Consider the following 25,919-nt stretch of genomic DNA (forward strand, 5'->3'; position numbering starts at 1 on the left):
AGTCCGCGGTGATGGAGCTCCGTCCAGCCGACGGTGCTCGCTCCAGGAACATCTGACATTTCGGCCGACACGATGCACGGTTTGCTCGCTTGACGCGCGATGAGGCTGCGGACGGGAGTCAGGTGTGACTCGGATGCTCGCAGAGAGCTAGCTAGCTGTTAGCTCGGTTAGCCGTCCTCCGTCCTGTCTGCAGGCGGCGAGCAGCTCAGCTGATCGGCTGCAGCTCCACATACAGCCCGGCGAGGGGATGATGAAGAGGCCTTAAATGTCAGATCGGCGACGGTGCGCTCAGTCATCCGGTACAGGTAATGTCCCCGGCGGTGTCAGGGTTTACTGCCAGGCAGCGGAGGAGACACAACCGACCGTAGTGTGAGGCTCAGGTGGAGGGCTGTGGTTGTCAAGGTGGAGTCACATCATCATCATCATCATAATACTAACAGTAATTATCAGGATTATTATTAGTGATAATAACAATAATATGATCGACTTTTATTTACATTGCATCTGTAAAATCAAGTGTTTGCAAAAGTGCTTCGACAGACAAAACAAAAACAGGAGACCCTGAAGGCAACACAACAGCAATTAAAATAAAGTTTAAAAATCAAAATGCTGGAGTACATTTATAAGAACAGCAGCTGAGCCCAAGTGATTTCCAGTGGACAATAAGACTGACATTACACATTTGCAGCACTCACGAGTTTTAAGGATAAATCTCTGTAGTATTTAATTACATGTTAATTACCTGACTAATTTAAATATTAAGCTCAAAACCACTACCCAAAATTTTATATAAAACTTATTCACTTGACTAATTATTATGTTTAAGACCATGTGATATTAATGGTTATGCAGGATATCCTTTAATTTAGATTAATGTTTTTTTTTTTTTTTAGACCCTTATGAAATACAAATGAAGAAGATGACTGACTTTAATGTTATAGTTAAGGCACTATAATACTACATGTAATACAAATGAACCTGACTAATTTAAATATTAGCGTTAAGACCCTACACTGTAATATATATAATTTAAATTTACTTGACTAATTTAAATATTACGGTAAATACCTTACCTTGTTTTATAAAACACAACATTTCCTGGACTGACTTAAATGTTGCACTTTAGAATCTACAAAATATGCAAAATATGAAATGTGCAAACATGCAAGTTTACCGGACTAACTGAAATAGATAGGTCAAATCCTACAAAATTATATACATTCAAATGTACCTGATTAATTTCAATATTACAGCTAATACGCTACAGTATAATACATTATGGAAGTGTCTCCTACTAATTTAAATATTAGGGTTAAAGCAATACAAAATCATTAATTTTGCATTTAACTCAGGTCATTAAGAGTAAGAACCTACCATATTGTTGATTATGTATATTTAGCTGTCTAGTTCAGATCATTTCTGTTGGTCAAGACCCTGGTGACATACAGTTTTATCTCATTTAAATCGTGTAGTTTGGATTATGTATTGGGTATATATATGAAATATATATAAAATCACCTGACTAGAATAAATAGTAAGATTAAGAACCTACAATATTGTCTACAATACCAAATTGCCTGACTAATTTAAGTATTTAGGGTTCAGGCCCTACAGTGTAAATAATAGACTCATACATAATACTTCAGACATTCAAAGACACGTTAGCAATTTTAGTATAATGCAAAATTACCTGGCAATATTATGTATTCCAACTAATTGCCTGACTGTTTTAAACATTACAGTTAAAACTGTGATGAACATCAACCATTTTAATAACTCATTAGTTACTGAGGATACTTTATGAGGTTAAAACGCCATCTATTCCCCACGTTTTTCTGTTTTACATCAATGTGAAGTGATGATCTTTGGGGTTTTGGACTGATGTCTAGATCAATAGTAAAATAATCAACAGATGAATTGATTATTAACAGCAAAGGATTTGTAATGATGAGGTAAGTGGACACATAAACTAGGATTAAAAGTTGCTGTGAGACTGCTGTTAAGTATATTTGCTGTCATCATGACCAATAACAAAGACTCACAAACCTGAAAACCAAGTAGTAGGATTAATAGAGGGTGAATACGTAAAGAAGCACAGGCGCCAACATGGATAACTGCTTCTGCTCAAATGCAAACTTGACCAATCCTACAGAAAAAAAAAACACACACAGTCTCGGGAAAAAAAAAAAAAATATAAAAATAATAGAGTTATATACGCACACATATATTTTAGAAAAAAATAACACAATAGCACATTTTTCAAAGTCCAACCCCATCTTATCCTGGCTGTAAAAACTGTTTTATATATTTACTAATGTTACATGCTCACTTTGAAACCATTGCTGTGTAACACCAAACCAGATTAGCCCTCAGATGAAAACAGTTCCCAACAAATGAGCTTTTGTTGTCGTTTGGTCTTTCTTATGGAATTTGTTGACCATAACAAATATACAGAAAATTGCCAGCCTTGAGTTCGACTCAGTATTTTATTAAGATCACACACAAGCAATAACAGCCAGACGGATAAACATGGAGGAAACAGTGACAAGACCTCACAACACAATCCAATTCCTGAGGAGATAAAAAAATAATAAAAAAACAACATATAACACTTTGAATCAATCATCAAATCCTGGAAAAAGGATTTGACTGAGATTTTGACTGTAACTGATGTAATTTGCTGAAATATGGCTCTTAAATATTGACATGTTGACAAAAAGAGATTTTTTTTACTCGCTAATGTTTATAAAGACGACTGAAAATCATTCCTGGAAAAAGTTGGAGCTGCAGGGAGTCGTCCAGATTTATGCTTGACTGAATCCCTACAGTGAAGGTGGAGAGTGCAACGTTAGCATGATTCAGAGCCGCAGTAGCCACATGACTGGAAATCACACCCAATATACCCGGCTGAAATAAACCAAACCTCTCTTTTAATCTTAAATAATGTTCTCGTACAACTGAAGATGACGAATCAGATCACTTTAAAACCTAAAAATGTTTAATTTAACTCACTGTGTGTAAAGCAAAGAATGCTGCATGTTTATGAAGCTGAAACCATCCAGTGTTCTGCATTAATGAATTATTAAACTAGCTTCAGATTCATTTTCACCTGATTGTTTGATCATATCAGCTCTAGATTTTATATTAAATTGAAGATCAACACATTAAGATGTGTCAGCTTGTTTTCACAAGGATTCTCAAACACGTTGAAGTTAACATGTAGACAGAACTGAATACATAAGTCATAGTACTGATAGTAAAGTGTAATAACAGAAACAGCACAGAACAGTCAGCACAATAGCATCAACAAGAACACACACATATTACATTTTATTTATACGAGGTGTGTCAGAAAGGTTCCAGGACTGGTGTCACAAAAGATATATTTCAAACCCAAACAAAAAGCAAACTAGCAGTTTTCCCCTTCAGACGATCAACCAGCACGTCTACAAAGAGATCCTGCAGCGTTTGCTTTGTTCAGCGCACGAGAAGAGGTGAGAGTTGTGTTAGGACAAGTCGTGGCTGCTTCACCATGACAACGTGCCTGCTCGCAATGCCCTGAGCATCCCACAGTTCCTGGCTGAGAAGAACATCACTGTGCTGGAGCAACCTCCCTACTCACCCCACCTGGCTCCGTGGGATTGTTTCCTCTTCCCCAAGCTCAAGGGGGTCATCAAGGGGACCTGTTTTGAAGACCTGGACGACATCAAGGTGGCTGTGATGACGGAGCTGTGGTGGATCCCGGAAGAATCCTTCCAGGAGTGTATGGTGGTGTGGCAGAGAAGGCTGGGGAAGTGGTTAGACTCCAGGGGGATTACTTGAAAGGGGAAAATTTGTAGTTTGTAGTTTGGATTTGAAATGTATATTTTGTGACACCAGTCCTGACAGTTTTCTGACACACCTCGTATAGCGCAAACATATGTCATCTCATGACGCTTAACATAGTAAGGTGGAGACCCTAGAACAGGGGTCTCAAACTCCAGTACTCGAGGGCCGCAATCCTGCAAGTTTTAGATGTTTCCTTCTTCCAACACACCTGATTCAGATGATCAGCTCATCATCAAGCTCTGCAGAAGCCTGATAACGATCCTGATCATTTGAATCAGGTGTGTTGGAAGAAGGAAACATCTAAAACTTGCAGGATTGCGACCCTCGAGGACCGGAGTTCGAGATCCCTGCCCTAGAAATTTGAACAGAGAGCCCAACAATCCAAAGCTGACTTTGGACATCTGAGCAAGAGGTTGGCAGTGGTGGGAGGAAACCAGAACAAATAGAGAGGGGAAAAAAACCTCAGACAGAACCTGGATCAGGGAAGGCGGGCATCTGCCTCGACTGGTTGGGGTGAGTGGTTGTTGGGGGGGTGGGGATAGCAGGATAGCAGATGGAGAGCAAGTAATACAAACAGAACAATTAATATGAGAGAACAATAGACACACAGTCTCAAACCCCCACATCTGTGCTACAGGTGCTTCTCAGAGTGTCCCATGTCTGATGCAGCTGTTTGTCTGTAACCTCCTCCACAGACATGGCGTCGCAGCTCCAGGTGTTCTCCTCTCCCTCCGTCTCCTCCAGTGCCTACTCTCGCTCAAAGAGGCTCAAAGTTGAGAACCCTGCCTGGGATGTGTCCAACCAGCTGGGAGACAATGCTTACTACCAGCAGAGCCCCACCCAGGGAGCTGCTCCCTCCACCTCCGGCTCCAACTTCAACCCGGTGTACAACTCCAACCACCTGCCGCCGGCCAGCTCCAGGGAGCAGACGGTGGTGCGGGCGGCAGACAGCACGGGCAGCCTGCGCGGGCCTCCGTCCTCCTCCTCTTCCTCCTCCTCCTCCAGCCGGCGCGTCAAGGATGCAGAGTCGTCCTCGCAGCCTTGCGACCTCTACCACAAGCAGTACAGCCTGAAGAGGAAGAGCGAGGAGGTGGACAGCAGCGACAGCGTCCAGATCCTGGAGGAACTGTCGGCCCCCGTCGTCTCGAACCGCACGGGAGGCGGAGGAGGAACCACCACGGCTCAGTCCATAGCACACTCCACCTCCACCACCAAGAGCAGCAACTCCCACAGCGAGGGTGACTACCAGCTGGTGCAGCACGAGATCCTGTGCTCCATGTCCAACAGCTATGAGGTGCTTGAGTTTCTGGGACGCGGCACCTTCGGTCAAGTGGCCAAATGCTGGAAGCGGGGCACAAATGAGATAGTGGCGATTAAAATTTTAAAGAACCATCCTTCTTACGCTCGGCAAGGTCAGATCGAGGTGAGTGTTGTTTTTCAGCTGATACGGACAGCAGAGTTGATAATTAGAAGAGTCTATTCAGAGATAAACATCCATAAATCTGTGTAGAAATTGCAGGAGAAGGTTCAGCAGTTCAGTGATAACTGCAGGCTGGTCTGCAAACGAGAACAGCGGTTTGACAGGAGCTGAGTTGTGAACAAATATAGCCATAAAAATGTGACTGTCGCGTACAAGTAAAACACTCTCCATGACACAATTGTCCTTTATTTCCTCCAAGCATTATGGAAACTGTAGTTTACAAAATGACATCATTATGTCAAGTAGAAGAAAAAGAAACCTCTTGATGTGAACGCTTCATTTATTTTACATTAGCAACATGTTTTTATTAGTTGTGATCCGCATTTCAACCCTTCCTATTCATTGTCCATGTAAGTGGCGGGTATATATGAAGAGTTCATTTGCAAAAACAGATAATATCAGTAAAACTGAAGTCGAGTGGATTTGACTCAGTAGAAATGACATGACAAAAACAGAGATAACTTAAGTTTGATTGATTTTGTCTCAGGTAGATGATGGAAAAGTGAGTTTTCTGAAGGTCTGTGAAGATGGAGTTATCTGTTTTTGGACATAAAGTCTTCATATTCTGGTAGCACCAGGAAAAGTGCTTCGAAACAGACATTGGATATACATTTTTTGAGTATTTTAAGATGGCTGCAAGGTGGGGCGGTGGTTAGTACTGTTGCCTCGCAGCTAGAAGATTGCCGGTTCACATCCCGGTGGGGGCACCGGAATCTTTCTGCGTGGAGTTTGCATGTTCTCCCCGTGCAGCGTGGGTTCTCTCCGGGTTCTCCGGCTTCCTCCCACACAGTCCAAAAACATGTTGAGGTTAATTGGTGATTCTAAATTGTCCGTAGGTGTGAATGTGAGTGTGCTTGGTCGTCTGTCTCTAAGTGTAGCCCTGTGATAGACTGGCGACCTGTCCAGGGTGTCTCCTGCCTTCGCCCTAAGTCAGCTGGGATAGACTCCAGCCCCCCGTGACCCTAGCGAGGAATTAGTGGTGTTTCAATAATGATTGGAGTATTTGATCACAACTTTTTTAATTCTCAACCCATCCTGTCAACATCACTGCAGCACTGACATACTGCTGCAATGCAAGTACTGTCTGTGCACTTACTGGCCAACAATGAAGCATTTTTGAATTGAATACCATTTTTTTTTTTTTTTTTAATTTAGTAAAAAATGTGATAAAGCATGTATAGCATGAAACTTATTCTTACAGTAGCTACGTACAGCATGGATTAAAAAGATTGAAATACAAACTAGAGACAGATTATGGTATTACCATTGTTTGCCTATTAAGAATGTTTCTGATAATAATAGTAATAATAATAATCATTATCATCATCCTCATAATCATATTAATAATCATAATAGAAAACATTACTTTTATGCACAATTTTGGCATCAAATGCAACACAATGTGCTCAACATAAAAGCAGATTATCATTGCATTTTTGAATAATAAAAACAATAAAATAATAATAGACTTGAAACATCAGGTTAAAACAGAATAAGTAAAAGTAATGAACTCATAATTTTATCTTCCTCCGTCTGCAGGTGAGCATCCTCAGCCGGCTGAGCACAGAGAACGCCGATGAGTTCAACTTTGTCCGCTCGTATGAGTGTTTCCAGCACAAGAACCACACGTGCCTTGTGTTCGAGATGCTGGAGCAGAACCTTTACGACTTCCTGAAGCACAGCAAGTTCAGTCCTCTGCTGCTCAAGTGCATCCGGCCGATCCTGCAGCAGGTCGCCACGGCGTTGATGAAGCTCAAGAGCCTGGGGCTGATCCACGCCGACCTGAAGCCTGAAAACATCATGCTGGTGGACCCTCTGAGGCAGCCGTACAGGGTGAAGGTCATCGACTTCGGCTCGGCCAGCCACGTGTCCAAAGCGGTCTGTTCCACTTACCTGCAGTCGCGATATTACAGGTGAGCATTTTGTCCTACACGTGCCTGTATGTGAATTACCTGCAGTGATCTTGTCGTTCATGGACTGTGGTGTGCTCATAGGGCTCCAGAGATCATTCTGGGTCTTCCTTTCTGTGAGGCGATCGACATGTGGTCTTTGGGATGCGTCATTGCTGAGCTGTTCTTGGGATGGCCTCTTTATCCTGGTGCCTCAGAGTACGATCAGGTCATCTGCAGCACCTTCATACACTTTAAAGTGACGTTTATGTGCAAATGCTAATATACATCATACACATTTGAAACATTTCACAAACCAAAGTGTCACATTTAGGGTAGTAAGTATAAAATGAAGTCCAGCATATTGATATCACTGTCATATTTGTCCATTAAATAGCAGCTAGCTTAGCACAAGACTGGAAATACACAAAATAACTGGCTTGCTTCTGCCCAAAGAACAAAAAAAGAAATACTGCAATAATAATAATAATACTGATGAGTACTACATTTAGACCAAGTGCATATCCAATGTTTTCCCATCCCTGATAGGATGATGCGTTTAGAGGCATGTGACAGTTTCTGTAAAATCATGACCACCAGGTTGTTTTTATTCATGATGTTTAAAGGATAGGTTCCTAAATGTTCAAGTCTGTCTTAAAACCACAGTCAGATGCCCACATAATACCAAAAGAATGAGAAACTTTATTCATGACTAGCTTCAAAAACTAAATGACATAGTGCTTTACAAAAGAAACATCAAATGAACAATTTAGCTCAATAAAATAAAATAAAATCTAAAAATAAAAAAGAGAAGAATTTCTGCACTTCTCTGCACAACTATGAAACTATTAGTGACCAACAGTCACATTGCAAAAATTCTGGGACTTTTTGACCTCCTGGGATGAACTGCAGGCTGTGTTTGCATAGAACAGAAAGGAGAGAGGTACAGAAACAAGTTGAAAATGTAAGTAGTAAAATATTTATGGTCTGTAGAGTTACTTTTTTTTCTTTTCATTTTTCTTTGTGATATTGCTACCACATATGGGCACTTATTTATCCGATCTTTTTATTTTTTATTTTCCAAAGTAAACAAATTAATGCAATGCTTCCATGCAACTTTGTAATGATTTCTGACATTATAACTATGTCAGACAGCACACAAAGCATTTTTTATTCTCTCCTCTTGTACCCATTTCTATATGCAGGACCTTAAATTGAGGTGAAAAATGAGCCCAGAGTGAGTAAAAAAGCAAAAACACCCAGAAACTGCTTGAGGTTCATGTGTTTAACCTAAGATAAACTTCTGCGCTTAGAGAGGATTGGGGATTGACCCACTGACAAGCACTACCAGTGTTCATATTGGTACCTGACTGTTGTTTTAAGACAAACCTGAAAAACCAACAACTCACACATGCAGTCCTGTATAAACTGTACTGAGCACAAACACACAGTGCTGCAGGTCTACATTTGTCTCACACCTTTTTTTTTTTTTGCATCGGTTTCTCTCAGATTCGTTACATCTCTCAGACCCAGGGCCTTCCAGCAGAGTACCTGCTGAGTGCAGGAACAAAAACCAGTCGCTTTTTCAACCGAGGCCCTGACTCGAGCTACCCGCTCTGGAGACTCAAGGTAGGCGACTCCGCAGATATGAGTCCACAAAGAGAACAAACGTTTCCGAAGTATGTGTGCAGTGCATATAACGAGGTTTTTTGCTGTGGCTGTTCTTTCTGCAGACACCTGCAGAGCACGAGGCTGAGATGGGCATCAAGTCAAAGGAGGCGAGAAAATACATCTTCAACTGTCTGGATGATATGATGCAGGTGAGTTCCTGGTCTTAACTTCCATGATGTCATGACTTTATTATATTTAATGAAGCCATGCAAAATCTTACCTTCGTGCTATAAATGTTTTTCAGTTACTGGCCTTGAAGTGCATTTTTGAGCTTAATGGCATCTGGATGAAAAATGCATTTGAGCTTTGTTAAAAACTGTAACCTAATTCTTTTTAGATCGGGCAGGATTTTCCAGTAAAGCTTTACAGTTGTAGTGTAGTTGCAGTTTTTAACAGAGTTCAAATGTGTTTTTGTTTATCTACATGTAGAAGTTATTAAGTTATGAGGCCTCAAAAATACTGGAAAAAGTAAGACAAATTACTTATTCAAATCGCAAAATTTCGACAAAGTCAAGGGACCTGTAACTCTGAAGAAATTCCTAGTATGAAGGTAAAGTTTAATTTATTAAATACACTAAAGTTATTGTGCATAAGAAGTCAGCTGATTCTGGGGCGGTCAGGTTGGAGGCACTGAGTGATTCTTGGGATGTAATTTCATGAAATGACCCACTAAAATTGCTGCTGGAACTGGTTTTATTAAAGAAAATAGGACACTGTGTGTGTATAAGCAAACATCTTCTGAATCTGCTCTGCTGTTTGATATTAAACACCGACTTCCTGCAGGTGAACATGACAAACCTGGAGGGCACAGACATCCTGGCAGAGAAGGCCGACAGACGGGAGTTTATAGACCTGCTGAAGAAGATGCTGACGCTAGACGCAGACAAAAGGATCACACCCATGAAGACGCTGAACCATCCCTTCGTTACCATGACGCACCTGCTGCACTTCCCTCACAGCTCACAGTAAGATGACAAGCAGAGTGGTTTCTACAAGTGATCAGCAGATCTACTGACTGTTTCACCCCCAGCATTCCAGCTGTGCACCTGTCTGATGATTTTTTTTTAACACTTTTATCTTACAGTGTCAAGTCCTGCTTCCAAAACATGGATATATGCAAACGCAGATGCAGCGCCTTTGAGAATGGAAAAAATATGTTTGCAAGCAACAACACCCCAAGTGCAGCCACCAACCTCACTGTTACATTCAGTAGCCAACTAAACCAGCACAATCAGGTCAGGATGTGATCCGCCTCTTCAGAACGTTATTCTTTCTGATCCAGTTCGGGGTCAGTCTGTGTCATTTCAGACAGTAGTGTTGCTCCACTGTGTTAGATTTTGTTCAGAGTTTACTTATTTGTTTGTTTGGCACCCAAAACTCAGCTCTGCAAAGTATTTTGGCAGAATTTTAGCAATTTAGCCCTTATATACCGTTCACATTTTATGCCTGTCAAGAATTCCCTCATACTCAAGGGTCTAAACCAAATTTTAAACCGCAGATCTATTTAGAATGTCTAAATAGCCAGTGTCACATTAATATATGTAAATCAAAAATACACATAAAACATGGTCTGTACAGTTTCACAGTTTCAAGATTCACTAAAACCACCATTTATTTTGATTTTACCCACACTGGTAGATCTAAAATCCATCTCAGTGGATACGGGTGAAATTTGACCCCAAACAGCTTCAATGTATCACCTGTACATAAGTATATCATTTTGAAATATTTTCATTTTAGTGTATTATGGGTCACTTTAGGAAAAGTCATCAAATCTCAGACTAAAAGAATGACGTTTAGTTCTTTTATTTTTCGTATTTTTTTTACTGCTGTCAAATGTCAAAATGGGTCACATTTGACCCAAAACAGTATGTAAGGGTTAATCTCTTCAGACCTGATGCATTTTCACCCTAAAAAAGACACATTACCTGGGAAGCTGTTTTAAAGGTAAGAAAATGCCCATAGCCATAGAATTTGGTGAAGATGCCAACAAAACTGTTTCCACTAGACCCGTATGGTTTAACAACTTCAACAGAATTCAGTTTTCAGTTTTTGGCTAAAAGTGCAACAATTTTAAATGAGTTGTGTGCACACCAGTTTGTGGGGTCCCACATCCCCATTCTGCCACTTAGAAATAGAAAAAAAATTAACCTTGGCTTGCCATACTTGCCACAAATCAAGTTCTACTGATTTTAGAGCCCTTGAAAGTTAGTGAAATGTCAGCCAAAGGCTGTATTTTTGTACGAAATATGGATCCAACAATACACACACACACACACACACACACACACACACACACACACACACACACACACACACTTACACAAATTCTCTGGGACCGAATTATCATCCTTGTTTAAAATCTTGTGCTTTTTTCAAAAAAACATAAATTCTACAGGAACAATTTTGTCTGTGTTCTCACCAGAGTTCATGTCTGTGGGAGTTGTATTTCTGGAGCTATTGAAGCCTGAAAAATAACTTTCAATCTAAGACTATTTTTTTTCTGGTGAAATACAATAATATCCACGTCTGAAAACAACATTCTCTAAATTCTGGCTAAAACAGATGATCGTGGAACATCATTGTTTATGCAGCCACAAGTATGAAAATATGACATTTGTAAATGCTTTCTTAAATAAGTCTGGTGGACTTTCCTGCTAAATTCAACTTGTGTTTTCAGGAGTTGAACTTGGACTTCTCTGTCTGTTGTTTGTTCCAGATGGCCTCTACAGGAGGCCAGTCCCTGTCCCTCAGCAGCAACGTCCCACTGCTCAACTACCAGCCCGGCCTCTACCAGCAGGCCACCATCAACATCCCCGGTCTGACCCAGCAGGGCGTCCCTCTGCAGACCAGACCCACGCAGCTCTGCGCCCAGACTGAACCCTTCCAGCAGACGCTCATAGTTTGCCCCCCAACCATCCAGGGTGAGAATGAAGGAGCAGTTTAAGCAGTCAGCAACTGCATGAACGAATTAGATCTGTCTGTATTTCACGTGGTATAATCTGCCTCCTTCTACTCTTTGTAGGTCTTCAAACATCCAATAAGCCGTCTGGTTACCCAGTGAGAATGGACAACTCAGTACCCTTAGTTCCTCAGAACCAGTCGTCCCAGTCTCTTCACATCCAGCCCAGCATGCTGGCACAGGTGAGAGCCACTGCATGGCGACGAGGGCTGTGCTTCAGTGGAGTTTTACAGAATCAGAATTTACTATAAGTACATTTATTCTGGTACTATACTTCTTGTATTTTGGGTGTTTTGGCTTTGGCTGCTTTATTTATGAGGAAAATAGTTTGATTTTAAATTCTCCTGCATTTGTAGCTACTACTGACTTAAGAAGAAATACTTTAAACTAAAAGAGTCAGTCTTCCACCAAGTTCAATATCTTTCTCAATTTAAAAAAAAAAAAGTGATCCAGATCTGCACCAAGGTGTCTTCTTTGGCCATTTCTCCGCTTCAGTTTTATGAAATTCAGCTGATTGTTTTTGTATAAATCTTGCTGACAGACAAAAGCAGACCCAATGATATAGTGAGTTACGACGTTTTCCACCAAAGGGATGTCTTTCCTTTAAACCTTTCCAATAGTTTCAAACTACAGAAAATTAACCAAAGTCCATATCCGTTTGATCTTTTTTGTCTTTTGTCTTTCTTCACTAATGATTGGAAATGACCTTCCTGATTTAACTTGGACCATACGTTGGGAACCACCAGACTAAAGCACTCAACTATATAAATTAGTTAAAAATCTTCCTCTTGGGCCAGCTACAGCAAGAGGATGCTGCTAATGAACTGATGCATCAAAAACAATCTAATAATGTCACATATTTTCATATATACAGGGACCAGGAACAAGTACTCTAACTTGTCTAAGATTTTGCAGGATTCTTGCATTGCAGTGTTGATGCTTTTACTGAAGTAACAGAGTCGAGTTCTTCTGTAATCTCAGGTGTGACAGACAAGGATATTCAGTCTGGTAATATTAACTACACCTGCTGGTGACATCTGTCATGTGAACCTGTAAAATGAGCACACTGCTCATTATAAAGCTTGACAAGATATTTAAGGTCTGAAGGGATTTGTTAGCAAATCCAGAAATGATTTTAAGTCAGGGGTCGATCCAAGAAATGGGCAACTGGAAAAAACTCTATTTACTGTTATGATTTGTATAAATGTGGGTGGATTTCTTTTCTTTTATTCCCCTCTCTCTACATTTTCCACAAAAGGATTGTAAATATCTTGTCCTGGTGTGATAACAAACTGAGCAATCTTGATTTTAAGCGAAGACTTTTTCATCTTCGGGAGTCAAGCTGCTCTAAATGTGTCCTTCCAGGTTACGTCTTCACTAAACCGGCTACATTAACATGCATCCACAGCAGAACTTTCAGCTAGTTTATACTCGTGCTCAGATCAACCCATTTGGGTATTTTGCTTTTTCTTCTTTCTGCCATTTTGAACGTGTTATTTATTGTATTCAATTCAATTCAATTCAATGTTATTTGTATAGCGCATATTTACAACAACAAGTCATCTCATAGCGCTTAACAAAGGCAGAAACACCCAACAATCCAAAACATTTGGATTCCCTATAAGCTTCAGCAGTCCGAAAGCAGTCCACAACAGTGGGAAGGAACCGAAAACCCCCACAGGGGAAAACAAAACCTCCGACAGAACCAGGCTCAGGGAGGGACGGCCATCTACCTCGACCGGTTGGGTGGATGTATTCAGCAGAGAATGTTTTTGAGAGAATAACCACAAGCGCAGTCTCACTTTACCAGCCCATTCTGTAGGACATAAGGCTGCATCTCACTATCATTCTGCTATAAACTGTCACAACCCGGCAAATGGGTTAAGACAAAAGAGGGGAGACGACACAGGTATTGCCAGAAGAAAAGCATTATCTTTTATTAACCGCTAATTTAATACTAGCAAGGTAAGATGTGTAAGTCAGTGATATTAGTAGTGTAGGTGCAGATGCCTGGATGTGATGTGGTGCGAGGTGTTGTCTGATTATAGAGTCACAAACCAAAATGACAGTGTGGCCGTAAATCACAAGCATGACGAGAGAGAGCATGAGCTGAGGGGTTGGCCCTTTTGTAGCCTGGAAGCGCTTGGCCCAAGTATGCCAAGTAGGTTGGACCGCCCACTCAGTCTCAAGCAGTTTAGGGACCTGAGGAAGCAGAACAAAACACAGACAGCCAATGTGCACAACCAACATACTCGGTGGGGCCGTCACAAAGCAAGAAAAAACCTCTGACTTGTTGGTGTTTCTTTGAACCTTTTGGGTTTTGGGAAGAGCCCACTCGAGGACACCACAACTGTGCAGTGATGGGGGGGAGAAGACAACTTTGTCATTACAATGGCTCATTTCACACAAAAGAAAACACCACAAAACCCCCCAAAATGACGACTGCCAACTTTGGCTTTTACTGATTAAAAAGACAAATTTAATGTGATGATCATTGCCCTACAGACGAAGCCTCCATGTACTTTAACTCTGTAGGAGCTCATTGGACACATTAAAACCTCAGACAACTGACTAGCGGAATATGGCTTCTGCAGAAATTCACATAGCTGATATCACAGATGCTTGTGAAAAGTGGAACAGATCGCTACATTGGTTAAGTCATGCAGCTCCCAGCGTAAAAGATGTGTCAAACCAACTCTGACTCACAATGACCTTGTCAGAAAACAGGAATAACATCAGGCGTCAGAGTCCTGTGAGGTGTGTTTACAAGTGGGTTTGGTCCTGAAGCTGAAAGCAGTAAAATCAGATTTGATAGAGAGAGTGGTAAACATGGGACTCATCTAATTCTGTCATCCATGACTGAACTATTTCTAATCTGTTTGACACCATCTATCTTTGTCTACACCCGCTAGCTCACTGCAGACAAGCCAAGTATACAAACTGATTTTTTTCCATAACCGGTAGACAAACATGTAAGAACATCCCTGTAAAGTCCACCTAACTTTTCGTGAGTACTCTGAAGTTTCAGTTACCAGGAAAAACTCCTTGTGTGTGCGAGCTCACTTGGCATTAAAGCTTTTTTCTGATTCTGATACAGATTAGACACCAAATGCTGTAAACGACTGTAAAAGAACTGTAAAAGATCTTTACAACTGACAGAATCAAGCGGGCCTGCTGCTTTCCAGCGTGTAGGTTGCTGCTACTTCTGTAGTGAAGGGGCAACACTTAGAAAGTGGAAGGGGAGAAATGAGCAGACAGTTGCAAGCTTTTACCTGAAAATTCAACTGGTGAGTCAAACTAGCAGAAATCAAACTGAAGTCGTTTCTTCTTGGGTGAGAAAACAATGAAATGCTGTGTTACTGCTGTCATCTGTTTGGTTCATTGTATGGTAGTGTTAGTACAAAACAAACCAAGCGGCTGCTTTTTAGATGTATGTGTTCAGTTTTAGTCTGGATGGAGCACAATGAAGAAAAAAGGTGCGTTCACAAATGTACCTGGTTTAGTGAGGACATGGTCTCAGTGTGTTTGGATGTCGTAACACCTCCCTCCACCTCCCCTCACCTCCCAGGCCTCCTTTGACCCCCTGCTGGTAGGCGGCCTGTACGCCTCCGTGGCTGGGATGCCACGTTTAGGTCCGCTCCAGCTGCCGGCTGGTTGTGGCGCCGGAAGCCTCGGCGGCTCACTGGATCAGTATTCCTCCATGCTGGTAAAGCACCATCGCCATTACCTGCCACCTTGGTTGAGCTCTCTTCTTATTCCCTTCCTTCCTCCCACAACATACATCTCAGTGTCGCCCAGCTGAGGACGCATGTGCAACTCACCAGTCTGGATTGTGCTTTTGCTCGCAGTCTTTGATGTTCGCTGTTTTCCCCCTCAGTGTTTAAAGATCAAGTGCTAGTTCTCTGAGTATGTCGGGGCGGGTCAAAAGTTTGCACTTTTCATTGGTGTCGTGTTTTTCCAGCATTTCTGAGTGCTCATAACTCCATACATGAAGCAGGCAGCCTCGTAGAAGTTTTAGGAATTTAAAAAAAACATTTAAGTTCTGTTGATAACTGCCACCACACTACAGCAGGTGGGAAACACACAAAGTTAAAAAGAGTTCATCACTGCACTTCTGTAACACTGTTGGACTCCTGTGTACACAAAAAAGATATATCTGAAGTGGTTGTCTTTTTTCCATCTGTTTGCCTCATCAAAACTTGGCACCTATGTTATCCTTGACACCAACAGTTCGTTAGCAGATTTGAGCTGCTACCCTTAAGCGGGCTTCAGTCAGTTTACCAGATGTGTCCATAAGCAACAGTTCTTACTCAAGACCTGTAAACAACTCTAGTGTGTCTTTAATTTCACACTGCTCCATTTTTAATGCCTCCAGCGTTTATTCTTGTTTAAAAACGACAACACCCAATTGCCTGTCCTTACCAATCAAAGGCATTTTTAATTACAACTCGCTTAATAAATATGAAAATAGGGGAAAAACACATTTTAAAGTGACAATTGTTTTTTTTTTAAAAAAAAAAGTTGCCTAAATTAGATTCTCTTCAGCAGTTAAAAAAAACATAAAATAAAAAATCTTTTTCATGTTTTTGATCATGTGGTAGCTTTTAATGCATCAATGTTGTTAGCAAAATTTCAAATTTTAAACTGCAGTTTTGTGTTTGGACATGTCATATTTGTTTAACATGCAGGTTCTTGACCGGCTGAATTTTTTCTGGCATGCTAAGTGGGTAGGACATGGGACTTGAAGAAACAAGGTTATGAAGCCAATTTTATTAAGTTAGTACAACTAGAATTTAGTGTTTAAATCAATTAGTGTACAAATTTGAGTTTAACTTACACACAATATTAAGTTGATGCAATTATCAAAATTTATATTTCAACTGAACTCATTAAAATAATTTTAACTTCAAAGGTTGATCTAAATCAGTTAATTAGATTTTTCTTTTCTTGCATTTAACTGATATGGGAGGATAGGTGTCCTGATTTACATTTTGAAATCAACTTTCATTTCTGTCTCGTTTGTGTCTCAGACTAACACATTTCAGTTTCAGGTTGGTTGGACCATCTCTGTTGTTCTCAGTGCAGAACTGTATGGCATGAATGCTTGGCATCAGAACCTTGAGTGAAATGTATTCTTGGAGCTAGGTTTGGTATTTGCTGTTTCTTTAGCCACCTTTAGCACGTTTCTTTCTCAGCAGTTACAAATGCAGCTCTCTCTGAGATGGATGGAAACAGGATGCAAAGCAGTAACCACTTTGCTTTGTTCCGTTGTGACCGTGTCTTTGTTTTAACGTGACGTCTGCTGGATCTCTTGCTGCAGGACGGAAATGGGAGCATTTGCATTTACCTAAAGACTCTGCATGTGCTCATTGCGTCTTTTCTGATTCTCTAAATAACTCCAGCTTCTGCTGCACTAAGGTCGACATGCTGCACTTTGAATTGAACATGTCCGCACCAGTGTCTTGCAGCTGTTCAACATGTTCGTATGTATGTGTGCGTACAGCAGGGCTGGCCAGCAGGGACGCAGCAGATCCTCATCCCTTCCACGTGGCAGCAGATGCCTGGCATGTCCATCCACAACCCTGGGCAGGCTGTGGTGCCTGACTCACCCATGGGAGCCCCTATCTCTGACAGTCAGCAAGCTCCAGGCTGGAGGTTGGTTCTGCAAACTTTTACCTTCATACTGTGAATATTTTCAGAGTTACAGGCCCTTGAAGTACATAGGAGTAGATCAAAATTTCACACTTTATAATTTATGTTGCTCCAGCACTTCCCCTCATAACTTCATAATTACAGGAGATAGCCACATGAAACTTTCATGGTTAAAAAACACATTTCAGCTCTGTTAGAAACTGCCACCACATCAATTTTGACTCCATTTCAGGTCAGCCTACGGCTGAAATATAACAGGACACCTAGTAAATGTTGGTCGCTCATGCAGAGTCCTCTTCTCAGGGGTCGCCACGGCAGCCAGTACGATGGTGTCAGCCAGCAGGACTCTGGTGTTGGCCGTCATGCTGCCTCACAGAACCACAGCTCAGGAGCCGCTCACTCAAGATCCCAACAGGGCAAGAGATCGAAGGCCCGACATGCCGAGAGCAGAGCCAGGTATCCAGCTGTCCATCCGTCACACATTCACATCTTTTAGGTGCTTTAATAGGCTGTAAGGTTAGGGAAGGTTGGGCGGCTGTGGCTCAGGTGGTAAAGCGGGTTGTCCTCTGATCGCAAGGTTGGTGGTTCGATCTCCTGCCCCTCTACAGTAGAAGTGTCCTTGGCCAAGACACTGAACCTGAAGTTACTCCCAATGGCAGCCCAACGCCTTGCATGGCAGCTCTGTCACCATTGGTGTATGAATGTGTGTGTAAATGGGTGAATGAAAAAACACTGTAAAGCGCTTTAAGTACCACTAAGGTAGAAAAGGGCTGTATAAGTGCAGACCATTTATCATTTTATTTACATGTTGTGTGCAATATATTCATTACTATATTATTTTACATGAGTACAAGCTGTAAAGACAATTAGATAAAATATTTATAAATATATTGTAATAGATTCTGTGAGCAGATCTGTAACCAGCACGTCCAAGCTCTGAAAGGTAACCATGAAGAACAGTGAAATTTAATGACTGGTTCTGGATCAGTGTCAGTTACTGCTGTTGGTATCTGTGTCTGTCATTTCGATAGCGTGTTGTTTAGCTGTCTCAGATTTTGTTCAGAGTTTAGTTATTTGTTATGTGGGATGCAAATCTAAGTTCTATATTATTATTTTGAAATGTTTCAGGATTTTTTTTGGTTTGTTTTTAAGATTTCAATATCTCCTGAAATGTAACTCCCACAGCCATGAAATGTGATGTGGACACAAACAAAACTGTTACCAGCAGATTCAAATGATTGAATGGCTCTAGCAGAGGCCAAATTGTTAACTATTGTCCCCTAAAAGTTGGAAAAAACACAAGAACTTGTATTTTGGCCCCATAATATTCCTGTAACTGTGTGTGTGTATATATATATATATATATATATATGCACGTATCCATGTTTCCAACTAAAAACACAGCCTTTGGGGTGGCCCATAAACAGGGGCTATAGTTCCTCGACGCCGCGGTTGTGGATTTGACTCCCGCTCACGATCCTTTGCTGCAGCTCCCCCCACCCCCCCTGTCTATCTCTACTGCTTTAAATAAAGGCAACAGTCCAGAAAATATATTTTAAAAAACACAGTCTTTGGTTGACATTTACCAACTTTTGAGACCTGTCTCAGTAGGAGTCAAGGGTTTTTTTGGTCAATTTTGACATGTTAAAATGGTGATGTAGATCACAAAAACTGGTGTGCATAAGGGTCTATATATCTATAATGTTGGCCAAAGATTGTATTTTTAGTAGGGAATATGGATATGTTAATATGTATGAATATATCCATACTTCCAATATACACACACTTAGAGAAACTCACTGGGACCCCAAAACCTCCCTTGTTCAGAAAGTCTGCAGTTTTTCATAGCCTCTGCTAGACCCATTCAACCATCAGGATTGGCCGAAGATGATTTTGTCTGTGTCCTCACCAAGTTTCATGGCTCTGGGAATCCATTCTGGAAATATTACATCTTGAACATCGCTTCCCAGCGAAGACTTTAAAGAAAAATAGTAATAATAAATAATCAAAATAGAGAATGGCCCAGGTGTGACAAACCATTTAGTTCTTTAAATTTTGTCAAGATATTTTGCAGAACTCAGGTTTTGGCCCTAAATAGCAGATTTATAAAGACTGAATAAAATCTGAGACGTTGCAGCAAATGGTTTTCTGAATTCTGAACTGACACGAACTGACCTCAAAGTGAAAGTGCGTCTTTCCCCCCCTGCAGGCCGGTGTCGTCAGTGCATTCAGCCACCACCGTAGTCCACAACACGTCTTTTGCTGGTGACCAGTCTCAGCCCATCGTCATCTCTGACACACCGAGTCCTGCCGTCAGCATCATCACCATCCACAGCGACTCGGAGGACGAGGATGAGACAAAGTTCCCTGCTGCTTGGTGAGTCATTTACTGTCGGGTGCTATTTTATCTATCTGCCTTATTGACCCTTTTTTTCTCAAGCAAATTTGTGTATTCGATGTATCGGCAGAGTTTGTACACATTGGAGAGAGAGCTGAAATGATCGTTTACTCTTGCAGCTCTGGAACGAGCCAGAGGACCAACGTAATCAGCTGTGTGACGGTGCACGACTCCCATGACTCTGACTCCTCCACCAGCAGCCCCCTGAGCCCCAAAACCTCTTCCCAGCCCGCCAAGTCTCTGGCCATCATCATGCCCTCTGTGAAGAGCCAGCCTGGAGAGAGCACAACCCACAAGACTCCAGCAGCTCCAGGTCCTCCACTGCACTGCTCTGTTCAACTCAGTCACATCCAGTCCATATTTATTTCATTTCTATCTCACTGTTATTATTCTTAGTCTATTCTTCATTCACTTCATACTGATTTAATGTGAAATAACTAAACGTAGTTGCACAAGTGGCCTCAGTGGATCCTTTTTTTTAGACTACTCATACTGACAAATACATTCAACTTAATCGCCAGCTTTATATGAATGGTCTAGTGCCTGTTTATAAAATCCAGTGCCGTTGCACCTTTTCTCAGTAGATGTGTATATCTGCATTAATTGTATATGCAGTGTTTACTTGTTCTAAGTAGTGCAGTTAAGGCTTCATGGTCTTTAAAATGTCTACTTTGCGGTGTCCACTATGTTGAGCTAAAATTGCTCACACGGCAAATCAGCCAAAAATGATTTGTAGCTTCTGTTTGCTTTCTCATTTATGGCCCCAATGCACGTTTGTGTTGAACCGCAAAAATGCTCATTTTCCACTCACTTTTCTAGGCTCAGGGAATATATATAAAACCCTAATGGATTGAAAATTCATAAAAGAGTAATAATAGACCTTGTGTGCACTTGGAGGTTTAATTTATAATTGTGGTCTATGGGGAAAATTATTTTTGGGCTACAGGGGATTAGTAAATACTGTGGAAAACTGGCAGCAAGGCTGAGAGCCACATCCAGCTCCTCCAATACATCCACAGTTATAGCCTCATTGAACAAAAGCTAGTGAGAAAATACCCAGATTTTGTGCACACCTCTGCAGTTTTGGGCCCGAAGAGCATCCACGTTAGCGTTCTTTTTCAGTCAAGCCTATTGTGTGCGACCGAGACTCCAGCTGGAGCTTCACACACATGAATGGGATAAAATGACTTATAAATTTACCGCTTTTCTAGTCTTCTTGAAAGTTATTGGATCAAAGGAATACTTCTGATAATACAAAGAGTTTGTAGTATTTGCAGTTCTTTTTTATATAATTTTTTGGGGCTTTTTTGCCTTTTATATGGAGCAGTAGAGATAGACAGGAAAGGGGGGAGAAGAATCGGGAGAGACCTGCAGCAAAGGGTCATGAGCGCGAGTCGAACCCACGACTGCTGCGTAGGGGAACTATAGCTCTTGTTCATGGGTCGCCAGCTCAACTAGGTGAGCTATAGGGGCGCCCAGTGTTTGCAATTCTAAGAAAAATGAATCGACTGTTTTACAGCAGCTCAGGCAAGTGTGTGAATCTCATGGTGAACACAGATGTTGGCGTAATGGTGTTTGCCCATTATGTCAAAGTCACTGGCCAGAGCTTGGGTCACAGTCTGTGCGGAAAGATCGTAAATTATGAAACTGTTGTGACTCTGGACAGTTATCGGACTCTGGATATCTTGTAGCAAATCTAGAGAGTAAAATAGAGGAAGAAAAAAATCACTGATCTGAGCTTTAAGTGCGCTAACGTTGGTTATCCAGCTGTCTGCAGATGTCAGGCTGGTGTTTTGTCAACATAAACACTTCAGACTTAATCTGATCTTAGCTTGATTTAAAATTTTTGCTTTGATATTTCCGTCATAGCAAAACTGTCGAGCTCTGAGACAAAAACCAAACTAGGTTGCTAAAGGAGCATCGTCTGCTCACCTGCTATAGTAGAGGTTCAGATTTCAAAGGTAAATTCAGAGACGTTCGACTTAGCGTTGCTGTTTATCTGACATAACGGAATCGGTTACAGGTTCAACTTTAAAATGATCCATTTTACTTAAAGCAGTTGCAATCTATATTCATCTTAGCGCTCACAGCATCCTGTCTGGTTTTGAATCAGTAGATCAAGCTACGAGTGGCTCGGGGAAGTCCAAGAAGGGGTCTGCTCAGCCGCCTGGTCGACCAGGAGACTCCACCACTGATCGCCATCAACGGGCTGCATCCAGCAGATCTCAGCCCCTCAACCTGAGTCAGGTAACAGCTCTCACACACAGCTCTGCTCAGAGGTGAACCCATAAATCATCTAGCCTTGTCTTACAACAACACCAGTATATGAACTTCTGGTTACTGCTACATCACTGCTCCAGCTTGTCATCTGCTCAGCTATTTGCTTTGCTGGAGCTCAGGGACTTTATTTACTACATTTAGGTGCCAAAAGATTAATGCAATTATAATTCGAGGCACATGGGTCTACTCAAACAGAAGGAAAGCTTTCCAAAGTAATGTGTCTCAAAATGATTTTTTTTTTAAAAAGGGCAGGGATTTACAATGTCACATATGTAAAAGTCTAATCAGTGTCATGAACAAGTGCAGCTGTTTTTAAATTAGTGTCAATATGTGACTAACTGTGGAGGTTCTGCCATCTCTACATATTTACTTTATGCCATGTAAACACAGCATATTACTCCCCAGTTGTTGCTGTTTGCGTTGCTGTGACATAAAGTTGCGAGGAGGTGCATGGCAGGCAAAGGTACGCTGCTGTGCTGAAGTATAAATCAAGCTTTAGTTGTAAATGTAACATGACATGATCACAGTCAATCCCTGAAGGCTGTACTTCAAGTTTGAAATTGTTAGATCTTCTTTGTTTCACTGGCCCCACCTAAAACCCCAATTATAGATAATGGGTGTCATGATGGTGGTTATCAACTGTCTTTGTTAACCAAGTTTTCTGCGTCAGACTTTCAGACTCACATCAAAGGGGGCTTTTAACATGTCATGTGACTGTTCTGCCACACAGAGTGGCCCGATTGTGTTCTGTCTACATCTTTCAGAGGAACAACTTATAGTAATGGAGACCTATGAAGAATATAAACATTTATTACAGTTATAAGTGTTGCTGCTGAAAAATGATGCAAGACAAGAAAGAGAGAAGAGAGTGCTGCTAGTAAATTGTCAGTTGTGAAAGTGAATGTATTTATTTTATCACTTAGTGACTCCGTGCAGCTGCTCATTTCTAAGGCTGCACATTAGAGCTGTTCACGTTAAACTTCATTCATTTAGGCATCATATTGAAGAAGTGCATTTAGGTATGACATTGTCCTATAATGCAGGATATTACTTTAATTTTTGGCCAAATCAAAGCAAAAGTAAATAACTGATTAAATATTCTCTGTAATAAATACCAACAGAATAATACATTTACTATTCTGTGTTCTATTAGTTGCTGTACCAGCAGTGTAAAACAGACCTGGCAGAAAATTCAAATACCAAATGTATTTATCCATTTTCTTCATTGACAACAATATATGTAGGTTCCACAACACGTACAGTGCCACTGTAACTGCACGGCTTCAGTCAGTGGAATTAGTCATTTATAGCTCAACATGTTTGCAGATATAGCCTATTTTTGTATAGTTGTCAGGAAATGAACTGGTGAGCTAGACACTTCTCACAGCTGATTAAGATCTCCAGCTCTGAACAGAACCTCCTCCTGAGCAGGTTAGCTTGCTGCATCAGTTACCATGGTGACCTAGCAGGTTAACCCAATTCAGGACTTTGATGTTGCCATACACAGAAGGTCTTTCGGGGTCCATTGGACCCCAAGAAACAATATGTGCAAAATATTTGTTGGTATTCATTATAGACTTTTATACGATGTTAAATACATTTTCTGATAATCCAACGCATGACAAATGTCCCTCTTTTTATATTAAAAAAAAATCATCAAAACTAAAAAAACAATACCTGTCACCTTAACCAAATGGCCTGGGGTCGAAAAGGCCTCAAAAGTCCTGAATAGGGTGAAAGGACAGCCACCTTCAAGACACTCAAATCTCTGACTTAAGTCTTAATACACCTGCTGACCCACTAATCTTCGTAGTAGGTTTGGGTACTGGGGTGGAGCCTTGGTTCACAGACCTCGTTGTTGTCTGTCATTTCAGGTACAGCAGTCTGTGATGACATCTTCCCATGAACAAACAGGAAGCAGTTCTTTGAGGCGACAGCCCACTTACCCCCCTCCCGTCTCCTCCCACTCGTCCTACCGGCTCCACGAGAGCACCCTCTTCAGCTCAACCCCAAACCTGTACGCCTACCCGGCCTCTGCTGCCCTGGCCTCGGTGTCCCAGGCTGTGGACCAGATGCAGGGCGGTTCGTCCCGCCACGGCAGGGCGAGCGGAGCGTACTCCTCCCTGGCGCTGCTCCAGAAGAACGGCAGTTTAGCCCTCGGAGGGTCTGCTGCAGGACAGTACGGCAACCACAACCAACAGCAGCAGCAGCAGCAGCAGCAGCAGCAGCCTTTCCACCGCTCCAGTGCTGCTTACCAGCGAAAACTCAACCAGTATCCCTACCTGTAAACACTAAAGGACCAAACCAAGACCGAGACTAGAGACGAGCACAAGCTCATCACAGATGGCTGTGATTGGACTCGCTTTCAATCCGACTTTTTACTTTGCTTCACTGTCCAGTCCTAGAATGTGTGTTTTTTTTAATCAGTCAGTTTTTACTTTATTCCACTTTCTTTCTGTTGTATCACTGCGAGTCAACAGTGCAGGATCTTTACTGTAGTTGGGCACAGGGTTGGACTCCAGCACATGATTTAAAATTAAACAAAAGGAGTAAGGTTAAAGGTGACTTACAGCTTCAGTTTTTATATATTGTGCGCAAATGTAGGAAGCTAAACAGAAAACTAAATTGTGCTCTTACTTACAGACTGCAATTTTAAATTAATTCTTAACATATAAAGCCCTAAATTTTGATTTCATGTAAGAAATGTGTGTTGCGGAGAAACTGGAACTTAACTGTTATGCTGCTCTATTATTATTATTATTATTATTATTGTTATTATTATTATTATTATGTTGTAGTTGTCAAAATCATCCAATAATCGTTTGAAATGACACATTTACATATACACAGTCGCCTTACTTATTTAGGCCAATTTCTCTTATTTAACTTTTAATGTCTGCACATTGTGATAAGTTGGAATAATATGTTGTACGTTTCATGTATGAATGTACTGTGTGTTTTATCTGTACTATGAAAACAAATGGAGAACATAAGCTACGTACTGTACTGTATAAAGATGTGTCACTGTGTTTTCCATGTTGATTCTGTTTCAGTGCTGACTTAATTATATTCATATGTTCAGTATGTTGAACGACGCGGTGCATTTCAGTGTGGAGTAGGACGTATTCAAAGGGGACTTCTGTTTTTCTTTTTTTTAAGGTTTTAAAGTTACTGTTAAGGTTGCATGTGTCTTACATGGAGTAGCATTCAGGAGAGGTTTGTAATATGCAGCCGCAGACGGATTAGTAATATTACGTTTAATTTGTACGACAAACACGTAGGTAATATTGGGAAAATGTAAAAGTTGTTGTCTTGTGACGTGATGTCTGTGAAGTAAAGCGTGAACGTTAAAAAAAATCTGATTGGGTATCACACAAGCCATTTAGATGAAAATTCACAGTACTGCTTTTGGAATTGTGAATAATAAAATCTGACAAAGTTGATTTATAAAGATATAAATTGATGTTTAGTATGTTACTGCTTCTAAACAAATCATTGGTTTGGTGAAATGATGGTTGTTCTTACAATCCTGTTGTGTCGTGAAGTGCTACATTACATAGAACACACAATGAACCTTAACCCGTATGTACGCAATAAAATCTTCTCAAAACAGGATTTGGGACTCGTGACTCATGGTGATTTCAACTCAATACAATTTTCAAATTATGCAGTTACACAGCACGTATATTCAAATTTAAATCCAGGATCAAGGAGAACACTAGATCTGTGTGGCAGACCAGAAATTATAATATTAATATT

The 25,919-nt window shown here is 41.0% G+C and overlaps 2 protein-coding genes across 5 annotated transcripts in view; both read left to right on the forward strand.

The window, feature by feature from the left end:
- hipk1a (homeodomain interacting protein kinase 1a) lies at nucleotides 1–25,775 on the forward strand. 4 transcript variants are annotated; one of them, XM_008285237.1, is made up of 17 exons: nucleotides 1–305; nucleotides 4,524–5,251; nucleotides 6,848–7,221; nucleotides 7,303–7,426; nucleotides 8,707–8,826; nucleotides 8,931–9,017; nucleotides 9,652–9,833; nucleotides 9,953–10,103; nucleotides 11,588–11,792; nucleotides 11,894–12,012; nucleotides 15,399–15,536; nucleotides 17,334–17,485; nucleotides 17,786–17,938; nucleotides 19,692–19,859; nucleotides 20,000–20,193; nucleotides 21,994–22,127; nucleotides 24,035–25,775. In XM_008285237.1, the coding sequence occupies exons 1-17, from the start codon at nucleotides 266–268 to the stop codon at nucleotides 24,446–24,448; spliced, it is 3,483 nt and encodes a 1,160-aa protein (XP_008283459.1). In that variant the 5' UTR covers nucleotides 1–265; the 3' UTR covers nucleotides 24,449–25,775. The 4 variants fall into 4 exon arrangements, with proteins under 4 accessions (XP_008283459.1, XP_008283460.1, XP_008283461.1 ...); XM_008285238.1 differs by having other exon boundaries at nucleotides 21,997–22,127; XM_008285239.1 differs by lacking the exon at nucleotides 15,399–15,536.
- The window catches only part of c1qtnf12 (C1q and TNF related 12), a 40,181-nt gene continuing 33,076 nt past the window's right edge, over nucleotides 18,815–25,919 (forward strand). The window contains exon 1 of the mRNA XM_008285233.1: nucleotides 18,815–18,826. The gene's annotated coding sequence lies outside the window, so the exon portion shown is untranslated. The remainder of the gene's footprint in view (nucleotides 18,827–25,919) is intronic.

The sequence above is a fragment of the Stegastes partitus genome, unplaced genomic scaffold (genome assembly GCF_000690725.1).
Source record: "Stegastes partitus isolate 25-593 unplaced genomic scaffold, Stegastes_partitus-1.0.2 Scaffold392, whole genome shotgun sequence".
NCBI lineage: Eukaryota > Metazoa > Chordata > Actinopteri > Pomacentridae > Stegastes > Stegastes partitus.